At 41.4% G+C, this 13931-nt stretch overlaps 2 protein-coding genes across 2 annotated transcripts in view; both read left to right on the top strand.

Moving 5' to 3' along the window:
- Positions 1–3527, top strand: part of USP3 (ubiquitin specific peptidase 3) — a 39728-nt gene extending 36201 nt beyond the window's left edge. Inside the window, exons 11-16 of the mRNA XM_009994510.1 lie at positions 84–190; positions 350–430; positions 1330–1448; positions 1579–1692; positions 1785–1852; positions 2823–3527. Coding sequence (XP_009992812.1) covers positions 84–190; positions 350–430; positions 1330–1448; positions 1579–1692; positions 1785–1852; positions 2823–2988 — 655 coding nt within the window. The 3' untranslated portion in view covers positions 2989–3527. The remainder of the gene's footprint in view (positions 1–83; positions 191–349; positions 431–1329; positions 1449–1578; positions 1693–1784; positions 1853–2822) is intronic.
- Positions 3528–8936: 5409 nt separating this feature from the next.
- FBXL22 (F-box and leucine-rich repeat protein 22) lies at positions 8937–11924 on the top strand. Its single transcript, XM_009994374.1, has 2 exons — positions 8937–9276; positions 11579–11924. The coding sequence occupies exons 1-2, from the start codon at positions 8942–8944 to the stop codon at positions 11922–11924; spliced, it is 681 nt and encodes a 226-aa protein (XP_009992676.1). The 5' UTR covers positions 8937–8941.
- The last annotated feature ends 2007 nt before the right edge of the window (positions 11925–13931 follow it).

The raw sequence follows: 13931 nt of genomic DNA, 5'->3' as shown, positions 1-13931 counted from the left end.
CTGTGTGTTGTCAGTGTGACAGGTGTTAAAAAATGAAGCTCAGACATTCTGACTGACTTTTCTCTCTGATGTGGTTTGTTTAGAAATGGAGCGTCCACTGTCGTGACAGCAATATTTGGAGGCATTCTTCAAAATGAAGTCAACTGCCTAATATGTGGGACTGAATCTAGAAAGTTTGACCCATTCCTAGGTAAGGTATCTTTTGCTTTTAACGAGAGACTTAAGGCAGAAAAATAAATCTGAAACTTGATATATTTTGATGTCACATGAGTGAACCAGAGCTTTAGCTTGGAAAAATTAGGCATTGTTTTATTCAGCCCTAATTTTCTTTAAATATCTGTTTTTCTAGACCTTTCACTAGATATTCCAAGTCAGTTCAGAAATAAACGTACAAAAAATCAAGAAAATGGACCAATGTGCACACTACGAGGTAAGAATGCTTGGATAATGAAATCATTACCAGCACTAGGAGTATGTATTCTTCAGAGTATCTATGTCAGAGGAGCCAGGCTTTCACCTAAGGTGTGAGTTGGTGTCATGTGCCATCTAATTTTCTGAGATTCTGTGGTAGAAGGTGCTAGAATAGTTTTCCATACGGTTTTTACCCAGTCACTGGATAAACTAGTTCTGAGAAGGGCTTCAGGAGGTCAGGTCAATATCAGGGAGGGTTCAGGCAGAAGTTTTTCTTTGTGGTCAGAGTATTTCTAATGTATTCCAGTCTTTCTAGCCAGCACTCGGCTGCATTGTTGCCTAATGGCGTTTGCTCAGGCTCTGTGCCTAGACATACGTGCCCCCCGTGCACAGGAAGGCTGGGTCTTGGGGTGTCCTGCTTTATAAGCAACAAATACAAATCCTGGGCAGTACTGGTGTTACTGTCCTTGTTTTAAAGGATGTTAATTTTTAGAGATTTGTGAATATACTTGCTGGAAATTGCGAAATATTAACCCCCCCTTATTTTCTCTCTTCACTTTGGATCTAAATCCAAATTGTGTTTAAAAGTTGAATATTCTTGGTTAGAAAACAATTTTGTTTCTGAATGTTGGACAGCATCTTGTTTGAAAGATGGGTATTTTGTGAATGCCTTTTCCTCTTGAACTGCTTAGAGGTGTATTTTCAGGAACAAGGAATGCTGCATGTTACAACACGGTACTAAAAGATTATTACAGAGTTTGCTGCTGCACAAATGACAGCAGCAGACAAGCACATCTCTCTGTAGTGCTTTGTTTATTGCATTTCATGTTAAAGAAAATAATCACTTGATGTCATCTTGAATCAGGTTTCTTTGCGTGTTTTGTGTTACTATTTTTTCTGTATCTTGTTCTTTTTTAGATTGTCTTCGCAGTTTTACAGACCTAGAAGAACTTGATGAGACAGAGCTGTACATGTGTCACAAATGCAAAAAGAAACAGAAGTCCACCAAAAAATTCTGGATTCAGAAATTACCAAAGGTTTGTATAAGCATGAAAAGCACAAGTGACAATATGTCAAAGGAAATGGCACCTCCACCACTAGCAGCCCAGCACCCTCCTGCAGGCTGCTGCCCACATCTGGAACCAAACACATCCTTTACTCCTGCAGGTGCTATGCTTACACTTGAAACGATTCCACTGGACAGCATATCTGAGGAACAAGGTTGATACATATGTTGAGTTTCCCTTAAGAGGCCTAGACATGAAATGCTACTTGTTAGAGGTATGAAGACCCACCAGTACTTTCTGTAGAAATGTGTTCCATTATAGGTGTCTGTACTACAACTTACAAGTTTCCTGTCTTTTCAATCACAGCCTGAGAACAGTGGCCCAGAAAGCTGCCTGTACGACCTTGCAGCTGTTGTTGTGCATCACGGTTCAGGGTGAGTACATGGAGATCTTGACAGAAAGTCTCTCCCCACTGAAGTACCTGCAGAGGTACTTAAGGTTTGTTTGTTGTTTTTTTTTCCTGTCCCTAGTGAATGTCTGTATTTTAACTGGTGGAAATAAGCAGTAATTTATCAGTTCATGTGGAACTAAGCTGCATTACTTCAGATAGATCTATACAGCTACTCCTGTGAATGCCCACTGGCAGTCTTCAAGGGTAATGACTGTTGTAAGGTGGAAAGAACATAGTCTAATTCCTCTAGGAGTAGAAAGTGCTAAAGCAGCAGAGTCAATCAAGGGGCCTTCCAGAAGGTAATGCTGTATTTTGAAATCATTAGTTCAAAGCCAGAATTTGTTGGGGTTTTTTTGCACTTAACAAAGCTGGTCGTGATACAGATGGATTTAGATGGTTGGTGCTAGAACGTGTAAGCGAAGGCAGGCCTTATCCTCAGGGAGCAGGTTAATGACAATGGATGGGCTTGTATTTCTGGGATGTTAGATTTAAGACATACAGCTGCAAAATGTGGATCTGCTTAAGATGAACTTGAAAAAGTTTCTTCTTGATATTCTGGGATGAGTTTTGCTCTGAGTGCTTTTGATTATTCTGAGCCTGTGAAGAGATGTAAATGAGGAAGGTTTCTGAAAATAAAGCACAGTGAAATTTTTATAGCTACTGCTTGTATAATAACAGATAGTGGACTTAATTTTTAGGTAGGTGAATGTGGAAGTTCAGTGTTGCAGGAATCCTTGCTTGCACAGAAACTATGGGGTGCTAATAAGATCATACATAAACCCCTCTGAACTCATCCCAAGAAATGATTATTTTACGTAATACAGAAGGAAGCACTCTGAGGTGCACAGAACAAGGAGGAGGACTGCCAGTTCCTTCCCACTCTGGTTCCTGGCAGCCTCCTACCCCTAACAGAGGAGGGCTCTGTCTCCTGACTGTCCTCTCTCCCCTGGCAGCGTTGGCTCTGGGCACTACACGGCGTACGCGGCGCACGAGGGCCGCTGGTTCCACTTCAACGACAGCACTGTGACCCTGACCGACGAGGAGACCGTGGGCAAGGCCAAGGCCTACATCCTCTTCTACGTGGAGCGGCAAGCCAGGCCCGGGGCAGAGAAACTTTAATACCTCCTTTTCCATTCTCACTTATCAAGTCCACCGGACAAAACATTTCCATTTTTCCATAAATACTTGATCCAAGACTATTAATTTCATTGTGCACTTTTCAATTTCCTCTTGTGGGTTTTAGTTTTGTTGTGTCAATGGTAGCATTTGACTTACTGAACTTGGACACAAACTAACTTTTTTTTTTTTAGTTATACCAGAAAACCTCAGCAGATTTTTATTTGCTGCTTTAGTTGTGATAACTCAATTTTTATATATATAGTTTCATGAAATACTTAGTTATTTGACTTTTTTTTTATATTAATGTTTTCAGTTCTCACTTTCTAAAGGCACATTTACATCAGAGAAGCTTTCTGTCCTCCTTACAAGCAAGATAAATGTGCTTCTGATTATGAAGAGCAATACAACTTCATGCTGTTCTCACAGCTGTTACGTAGCTAAGATTTAATCTCTTTAAATAAAAGAATTGTTTTCCTATTTTCCCTCGTGCAAGAAAACTAAACAGTGACCTCTGAACAATCGTTCTTTGTCTGCAGAAGAGAGGAGATGTGGCATCATTAAATAGACCAGGTAATTGCTGCTATATTGGTGTGTATTCAGGCTGCTGACATTCAGGAATATGTAAATAAACGGTTCAATTGTATCTATACTGCAGTTTAATTCAAGTATTCCTGACAATATATGCTCTGCCCTCCCCCCTTTAAATTTAAAAAAAAATTATCTTGAAATATATACATGTCTAGATTGTTGTTGAGATTTATGCTTTTTTTTTAAATGAACCCAAATTGCCTTAGCCATCTCTTGGTGTAGACTGTCATCCTGAAATTTGATGATAAACACTTACTTGACTGAAAACTTACAGAGACTTCCTGGCAGTTGGACCCCAATCCTACTTCCTGGTGGGAACTGGGAGTACAGCCCCCAGCTTTGGGGTATGTGAGAACAGTCTTAGGTCTAAATACAGCTCCTGACCACCAAATTCCTGTGGTTCATTTAACACAGGATGGAAGTGGGTGGTGTTCCAGAAGCTTGGCATGACAGTTATTACCAGTTCAAGGGGACACAGCAAAGCCTGTCTGTGGAGAGGAAACAGGGCTGTTCATTGGCCAGACAGGCTGGGAAGCTGTAGTATTGACACATTGGGGCATCTTTAGGTACAGGCTCCAAATGGACACTGGAGGCATGATACAACCTCTAAAACTAAGATATGTAAAGCAGAAGGACTTCTGTTAATAAAAATTATAAAATGACAATAATTTTAGCTGGACTACCATGCTGAAGAGTGGAAGTCAGCTAGTAAGCTTTTAAAAATGTGATGAGAAAATGAATATTAATAAGCCTGGAGTCCCAAAAAATCTTTGACAAAAGCTCCATTTCAGTTCTCTACCCCCAGCCCATCCTTTTTAGCTAGATTCTGTGTGCCCAGCAAGTAACTGGACACTCCTAAATTATATAAAGTGTGGTTATAAGAGTAGAATTTACCAAATGTAGAGTCACAATCAACCAGCACCTTTTAGTTGTGGTAACAGTAAGATACAGTAGTCTGAAAACACACAATAAATCAAAGGAAGTGTGATTACCCTTTTTAGTTCGTGCTCCTGAAAGCTCTCCTAGTGCACAGGCAGAATTTCCCTGCAGGCTGTACCCTGGTGCACGGGCAGCAGGCATGATTTCCTTGCTGTGGGTTACCTGCTGGCTGTAGGCTGACAAGCAGAAAAATCACAATCAGATTTAAAAAAAAAAAAGTTGTTTTGGTTTTTTTTTAGCTTTTTCACAGCAGCTTAAACCAGGAAAGAGGTAAATTGGCTTAATATAAAACCGCAGAAGCATTCAGCATTGCTAATGGTGTATGAATATGTAAACTGTACGCTAGTTAAAACCTGTTGTGATTATTTGATACATTAAGTGACATATATAACATTGTCTTCTTTTACTTAAATTGAACAATAAATAGAACTATTCATTGCTTTAAACTGTAGATAGTTTGTCACCTACCATTTCTTTGTTTCTTGCAGCCAGAGCCATTCTGCTAATGGGAATAGGTAGCCGTTACCATTTATACAGGCAGAAAAAGGTATTTGACAGCCTGCATTGGTGTGCAGAGCCAGTGAAGCATCCTGTCACCTTCTTGCCCTGAAGGTAATACTGCCCTGAGCTGGGGAGATGTAGATTCCATCTGTAGCTGTGTTTTTTGCCTGCATGCTACTTGGATTGGTTTGCTTTAGAATTTAAGGTTTCAGAATACAAAGCTTAATGTAGACAACCGAATATCGGCCAGAAGTAGTTTAACTTACAGCAGCCAGGTGCCTGAAGTGTTCTTGCAAAACAGTGATGTAAATGTGCCTTTCCATACTTTTAGAAACTTAAATTTGTATTTTTCAGCAACATTCACTTATTTTTAAGCCCCTTCTACTTCTCCAGTTAATTATTTTGGGGGTCAGAGTCATGTTCTCACTTCAGTATTGCCTTTGAGTAACATTTGCTCTGTAACATTTTGGTCTTGGGCAGTGGTGCCCAGCATGGTCCACTGGAGACGAGGCCATGGGAACACAGTGCAATCAGGTCAGTCCTGTTCTTGCAGCAGGTGGTGATAAGGACTCAGCCATATGTTTTGCTGGAACAAGTACATTGTAAATCCTTTCCTAATTTAACTTTCTGCCATTGCAAACCAAGATGGACAGTATGAACAGTTTTGTTGTGGCAACACAAGTATTTCTCTTCCTGGTGGAGAACTTTGCTTATCCACTGTATTCTACTCAGTGTGGTGTCAAAAAAATTTACTGAGCACTGAACCAGTAACACAAACTGCACCTGGCCTAGTATTACATTTTTAACCTTACTTGTATATCCTATATTTATCTACTAGCTGGGGGCAGGGGGATATCTCATTTCATTTTAAGCCAAATATTTCTTTTCTACTTACTGCTGGTCATAGTGCACAGTAACTGGCAAGAATTTTTCTTCTTGCCTGTGACTGCTGTGCAAGCAACAGCTGCTTTTTACAGTTCAGACTTGCATATTTCACCAAAATCTGCCTGATCTAAAATTGTCCTTTTGTTAGTAATTGTTTAGCCACGTATACAACTAGAGACAAGATTTATGTAAAACAAAACTGCAAATGTCCAGCTCTCAGAGTATTTGCTGTAGAGCAGCATTATGTGAAAATTAATGCTCTTACCAAGAGCTCTTTCCCATGGGACAGTCAGAAGGTGCTTTCCAGGTGGTAGCAGGTGTCAGCTTGAGAGGAGGCTGAAGCTTCCAGACAGCTGGGGACAGTGGACTTGTATCAAAAGGAGGCCAATTACAGACATTTCGCAAAATTAATGGAAAGCAGAAGAAGTGGTGTTCAAAAGTTTCCCCAACAGTGTTTCATGACTGATGTGTCTGTGTCCTACTGATGAGGTAACCATGAGCACCTTGGCAATGACTCCATGCGCTTTAGGATCTCCTCAAGGACTTAGTGCCAGAGTTGTCATTGTTTACCATTAGTAGCTAGTGTGTAATTTCCAGTGAGGATTACTGACTGTGCTCATCCTGTGTGTTTCTGGAGCATTTCCAGACTGAATGTGAATTTTATCTCATTCACAGTGTGTTTATGGAAAAATGTGCCATTAAAGTGTCTCCTCTCCTTAGAAAATGAAACTCCTCTTGTCCTTCTGCAGGCTTGCAGATTATCATTACTGTCAATCCTTTGAACATGGAGGTCAGAGTATTCTAACTTGTTCTGGGGAAACCAAAATGATGCAAACATCTTTACCAAAACGTAGCATCTGAACCCAAAGAGGGCCTGCTGTTTGATTCTCTAGGGTCTTGTCACCCAACAGCTGTTAATTTTTATGTCATATTGTGGTGTGTGTCCTCTGCTTGGTTAAGGAGTCCATCCTAGCACTGTCATCATGTTTGCTTGGGTGTTGGTTCTTTTTTTTTTATAAATAATATTCCTGTGATTATTACAACTCTGAGAAGTCTCAACTATGTAAAGCAAAGGTAAGTTCTGAGAAGGATGAAGGGACAGAGTAAGAGTTGACAAATACCAGTTTGAGAACAAAGAAGAACTGCTGGCACACCATTTAAGCTGCTGTTTTTCAGTGACTGGCTTACCTGGTATGTGAAATCATCTACCCTTCTTGTCCCTTTTGTGGCTTCAAAAAGTACATGTGCCACTGTTTAGAGCCTGTTTCTGAGTGTGGGTGGGGAGCAGGAATCTCTTCGTTTCAAGGAAAATATTTAACGACAAAGGATATGAAACAAAGATGACTGGCAGTTGTTAAGCACAGCTTACTTACTATACATAATAGAAAATTAGCACCTCCAAAGAACTAAGCAGATCCATAATTGCCATTTTTTTGAGTCACAGTACCCATGCACAGGTCTGATGCTAAAATAATTAATTGTTGCAGACTGAGAATTAATTTCAAATCTTGTTCTTCAGATCTGAATTTCAAACTATTCTCAGGGTAAGAAGGAAAAGATCAACTCTGGTCCCACTCAGCCCTGTCACCTTGAAACACAACCAATTAAAATGCATAGGTACATAACATCTCCCAGCTACTCACATGCAAGCCACACGGGGCAGGCCGCTTCAAAAATTCCTGCAGGGCTGTTCTATTAATGGCTGCTAATTAGTTGCATGTATTATTTTCCTGTATTAACACCAGGCAGAAGATGGACATTACCTAATCTCAAGGATTTTTCTTTCACCAACATGAAAGTTGTAAGCCTGGCCACAGTTGCTTTTCAATCTAATGTGCCATTTGCTGCAGCTTTAATTTTCTTCTAGCAGAAACTTTCTGCTACAGTTTCTCCCTTTATTGGAACAAACACTTTTACTCCTAGAAACAATTCTATGTATCTTTTTCCCACCAAAACTGCAAAGTCTGTGGTAACAGAACTAAACCTAAAAAAGCATAAACTACACATGAAAAACTAATAATTGAGCTAATAGAAGACATCTATTGAAAACCCAAGCAGCTACATATAGCCCTGCTGTTCCCAGGCACATCTTCCTGTAGATCATTACCTTCCTCATGCAGAACGTGGGGAAACGAATCGCTTTGCTGGGTCAAGGAACTGTGCAGGAAACTGCCCCCAAGTCTGAGGCTTCTGCACTGAAGGTGCAGATACTGTGTGTGTGAGCTTTGCAGCAGGATGGGAATTTTTCACCTTTACAAGCTGTTGGTCAAAGCTCATTATCCAATATAAAGGATAGCAAAAGTGCAACCGTAGAAAGATCAACAGATCACAGCTAAAATCGCTCGGAAGTTGCAAAAACAGATGTCCACTCAGAAAGCCAAAAACCTTCAAGCTTGAGAGGCTGGAATCGCTTTGCTGGGTCAAGGAACTGTGCAGGAAACTGCCCCCAAGTCTGAGGCTTCTGCACTGAAGGTGCAGATACTGTGTGTGTGAGCTTTGCAGCAGGATGGGAATTTTTCACCTTTACAAGCTGTTGGTCAAAGCTCATTATCCAATATAAAGGATAGCAAAAGTGCAACCGTAGAAAGATCAACAGATCACAGCTAAAATCGCTCGGAAGTTGCAAAAACAGATGTCCACTCAGAAAGCCAAAAACCTTCAAGCTTGAGAGGCTGGGCAAAGCTGCTCCCTGTAGCTGTAGCTAACCCCCCCACCACCACTCCCCTGTTCATTAACTCAGCACAAGAACTTTGCTAAACATCAGGAGTGCCTACAAGGAAAGAAATCCCTTTTAAGGAAGCGTTTCATGACAGTCCAGTGCTATTTTACATGCCCATTCCATTCCCTTGTAGAAACAGAACAGTTCCACACATGTTTCTTTCCCCTTCGCTGTCCTTAGCTTCTGCACCAGTTGTTTGCCAAAAATAAACCCCATTCCACAACCATATATGTGCAGCAGCCTTCTGGTGCTGCCAAGCCCCCTCAGCACTGCTGCTGCTGCACAAGGCCAGCAGACTTGTTTCTAACGTGCTGATGGGCCATGCACCTCACCCAGCTCAATCGGGAATGCCTTCTACATCTGTTTTCTTTTCTGGACAAAAATAGCAGGAAAAGTTTAGCAAAAACATGTCACAAGATGCTAGAAGTGTTTCAGGATCCTTTACTTTGGTCATTGCTGAACTTCCATTCTCCAGCGGAACTGAAGAAGGATAATTTTCTCCTGGGACCTGCTTTAAAATGCTTATCCATCTGCTGGTATTCAGAGAGAGTCAAGGTGTGTAACATTGAGGACTGGATGAAAAACACTTTCCAGAAAGACTTCTGTAACAGACATGAAAACACTGTCAGTGACTTTTTACTAGAAGTTTGCAACAGGTATGTTCTTCGGGTGTGAAACTACATCTACTGTAAAGGGTAACTGCCTGAAGTGAGAGACCTGAGAGCTACTTACTCCATGCAGCCTCCCTAAAATGGAGCACTAAGTACATGAGTGCTTGGACTTTGCAGCTTTGATATAGTGGTAAAACTGGGCTTTATGGTGGCAACAGTGTATGCTTCATACTGATGTGCCTTAAACTTCTATTGTTTTGAAGCCTGACTGTAGCAAAGTGCAATACTGTCTGCTAAACTGCTGCTTAACTGCAATGTACCATTCTGGCAGTGCAAAGCTTTGCCAGGGGTGGGGGGGGCTAGAAGACAGGTTTTCAAATAGTGAATATATGGGCATAACAAAACCAAGTTCATTAAACATGTTACTGAACTTGTTCCACTCTAAGAAATAAGTATCACTGTTATACTGAAATTTAATTCTATCTAAACTTTTTAAAGCTACAGTAAAGGAAAAGAAATACCACTATGGAAAAGCAGCTCTGGGTGCACACCATTTCTCCTAACAGCTTTATTGCTACAAAGGGGCCCTAAGAAAGAAAAATGTAACTAAGGAGGAGCAAATGGGGTAGAGCCAACCCTAGTGGTTTAGTAATAAAGGATGGTTGTGGTCCTAGATTAGAGCTAGAAGGGGCATGTCACTGTCTGTCCTGAAATAGCACAAAGTCAGTCCTCAGCTTTGAGCCACAACATAGGAAAGCAAAGAAGTTGTATTGGAAGTAACAATTAAAAAACCCTAACAAATTACAGGATACTGACAGGACAGCAGTGTCTTGGTGACAACAAGCAACAGTGCAGTCTCAAAACACGGACTGAAATGTGGGCTCAAAACAGAACAATAAGTTGCAAGTAAAAAAGTTCAGAATTAACTGTTGTAAAACAAAAAAGTTGAGATTCATTAGAGAAGTATTAGGATGCACAGCTGTGCCTACAAGGGGACGTGCCAGAGGAAATACTATCTTATTTTGGCACTGGGATGTCTACCATGAGGCCATGCTGAAGTATCTCCATTTTTTGCCATCACAAATTATGATTCAGAAAGAAGATGCAAGACCACAGCTCTGCAGGAATAGTTTAAGTGCATTTCTCCTCTGCAGAATCCATAACCCTGTAACTTGTTGCTGGACAAAACTGAAAGCAAGGCCTGGGTCATAAGCAATCTCAGAAGTCCATAAAAATTCAGCAAATGCCTTTCAGCCTTACATGAATCCGTTTCCACAAGTTAAACTGAACTCATAATAAATTACAATTTATATGGACACTCAAGCCCCCTCCCCCTCCCCCAATAAGCAATCTCAGAAGTCCATAAAAATTCAGCAAATGCCTTTCAGCCTTACATGAATCCGTTTCCACAAGTTAAACTGAACTCATAATAAATTACAATTTATATGGACACTCAAGCCCCCCCCTCCCCCCCCAAACATTTTAGCCTTCCTAGGACAAGCTAAATAGATGGATAACTGAACTGCTGCTCCCCAGAGAGGGCTGTAAACCAGAAAACAAACACTTTGCACAGAAGGCTTTGCAGGTTGGTGCACAAGGGGTGTTATGCTAACATGCCTGATTAGCACAACTGATAATAACTGGTCTGCTCCAGTTTTCTGCACAAGGACAGAATAAGTAAATCAACACAGAGCCTTGGAACACGCCTTTTCTGTACTTCCCAGGTCTAGCCAAGAAACAAACAAACAAAAAGCTTTTTTAAGTGTGCTGTGTCACTGTTTCACAGGACGATTCTTACCAGTTTCAGTGGAAGGTTTGAGAGTTGTGTGAGGTTAGACATCAGCACTCTCAGGTAGTAGCTGGCACCTATGCAGTGACTCCAAGGAGCTGAAATATTAAACCCTGTAAAATCAGGAGTGGGAGAGTCTTACTTGTCCTTGCTCAGTTTGCTTTCAGAGTAGCTCTTCACTCAGTTTTTCTTCAGATTCACCCTGACTGGTCTCCCCTGTCTTGGGTGGTCACTTGCTGTGCCTGGAGCAGCACGGCACCCTGCAGCTCTTAACAACACCCCAGAGCAGCTGCAGTTCAAACAGGCCCCCACAGCCCTGCCCCACTGTGCACCTGAGCTACACCTGCTGCACCAACAAAGCAAGGAAGGTCGGTTCTGCAATTACAAAAGCTGAGCTTTAAGATCAACAAATGCCCCCTCCCAACTCATGCTATCTTACCTCTCTAGTCGGAAGAGAAGATAGTTGTCTAGTGTTCATATTTATTCTTGCCAATAGCAGCTTGTCCAAACCACTATTTATTTTCCCCCTCACCTCACCTGTGATGATCACGTTTTCAGATGTCCAAACCTGCTGTCTCTGACCCTCTCTGGATGTGGCCATGTTACAGACGATTGCATCCTGCTGCTTCTCCAGAGCTGCCCACACCTCAAGACACTCAAGTTAGAAAACTGTGTGCGGATCACTGACCAGACCCTGGAAGCAGTGACCCTCTATGGGACATCACTGCAAACGCTCCACGTGGATTTCTGCCGGAACATAACACAGACTGGGCTGGAGAAGGTCAGGGAAAAACGGCCTTTGGTAACCCTGAGAGCAGAGAGGAGTGCTAACATGATTCCAGACAGTAAGCCAGAAAAAAAGTTGATGCTTGAAAAATCATCAAGGAAATTGGTTCAGCTTTAAGTACAAAGTGTGTAAACTTGGTCAGTGTGGGTAATGCACTTCGCCTCCACTCGTGGCTACTCCCCTGCAAGCTGGTTTAAGTCCAAACAGCTGGTTGACAGGTTTTGCAAAGGCTGCTCTGGGGCATGCATCTCCACCAGGACAGTCTTGTTCCTTGAAACTGGAAAGCCTTGTGTTGCTGTCTAAAAATGCTGGACCTGACTTGAGGCTGAAAACTGCAGTTTAGTCACCCTTGTGTCATGGATGGGTGGCATACACCTCGCTCAGAAGAGAGAATCAGCAATGTATTTTAGTGAGCTAAAATAATAATTTAACAGTTCAATAAATCTGATTAAATTTAACAGGGATTTGTCAAGGCTCAGTAAGCTTGATGGCAAGGTTCACCTTTAATTGCAGCATGGAACACACATACAAAGGAAAATGGAATTAAGAGTCAAGTTAGAAGGATTCACACAGAGACTGGAAATGCAGAGAGGAAAGAAGACCCTCCCACTGAGTCACAAGCTCCAGTGGACCCCCTTGCTTTGTAAACTCCTTACATAATGGGACAGAGCATAGAGCTACAGCAGATGGTACTGCAGGGCAAGAGTGATTAACAAGTTTCTGTTAAAGGATATATCCATATGGGCTTTCCATCTGCTAAGTGTGACAGCCATGCCACATAAGATCTTTCCAGCAAAAGCAGAGTACCTGACAGCCATCACTTCCTCAGTGATGACATTTGTCTCTGATTTGTCTGGCTTATTTATTAAATGAGCAATATGCACAAATCCCTGTCTGACTCTCTGCAGAACATACTTTGACAAGATACACCAAGTTACTTTAAGTTGACGTAAAGAAAGCACCATTTGAACAAATGCTAGTTTTCCTAACTAACCTACAGGAGAAGACAGTGACTTAAAAATCTGTCTTTAAAGCTAAAATGCTAAAAAGCAGGAACACACAGATCTACATAAACACCTGTTTTTTCACTGCAAAGTACAAGCCAAATAGCAATTTTCACTGCAAAGCACAAAGCCTGTCTCAAACCCCAGGCTCTACTCTGTGGGAGCATGTCCTCAAATTCTGCTTTCCCTTACTTTCCATTTTGTTCACCAGTTTTGACATGAATTCCGAATTCTGACTCTCAGAGAACACACCATAATATACAATTCTGCTCATTCTTGCTGAGCTTGTATTTACCTAAAATGGCTCTCCCATTCAGTACCACCCACTGAAGAACTTCGGGCTTACAGAGAAGACAGGTTGCTACATCTGGCTGCCCATAACTGCTTCCCTAGAGGACCAGGTATCAGTCCAGCTTATATGTCAAACAGAACGCTGCATACAGACAGTGGGACAAACTATGGTTCCGATTAGTTCCAGCTTAAAGTCTACAGCAATTAAGATTTCAATTTAAATTAAAGCTAAAGCAAATTTAGAAATACTAGCTTTTGGAAATAGTGGTCTGTCCCAGGAGAGAGTCAGCTTTTCTGTCCCATTACACAACAACTGCTCAAGACTTCATCACTACAGCAGCCTCTATGCACATACTAGAGCAAGCGGGTTCCTCATGGACACGAGGGGCTCTGCAACTGTTGATAATTAATCCTCCTTCACTGGTAACATGTTGAACATGGATTAAATCTGCTAGTTAAACACATATGAACTGGAACCTGCATTTCTGGAATTCAAGTATATCAAGACTGTCATGGTGTAGAATAATCCAATAGCTTTGTTGCATTTTAAGAGTTGTATCTACAAATACAGATTTGCAGACTTACTACTTGACTGTGTTTTAGTATTACACAACTGGAAGGCTCCAGGAGCCAGCTATTCCCCTAGGGAACAGAATCTGCGACTTCCCAAAGTGCTATTGAACAATAATTATTAAAGGCTGTCACATAATACATGTTTTTTCTTATTTAGAAAACAGGGTGGCTGCAGTAACTCTAAAACAAAGACTGTGTGAAAAACTGCTGTGGAAGTAAAGCATCCCCCTGTTGCTGGAAACTAACCTGTAGGGAA

Source organism: Chaetura pelagica, unplaced genomic scaffold (genome assembly GCF_000747805.2).
Source record: "Chaetura pelagica isolate M959 unplaced genomic scaffold, ChaPel_1.0 scaffold222, whole genome shotgun sequence".
Taxonomy (NCBI): domain Eukaryota; kingdom Metazoa; phylum Chordata; class Aves; order Apodiformes; family Apodidae; genus Chaetura; species Chaetura pelagica.
This window is presented reverse-complemented; position numbering and strand designations above follow the sequence as displayed.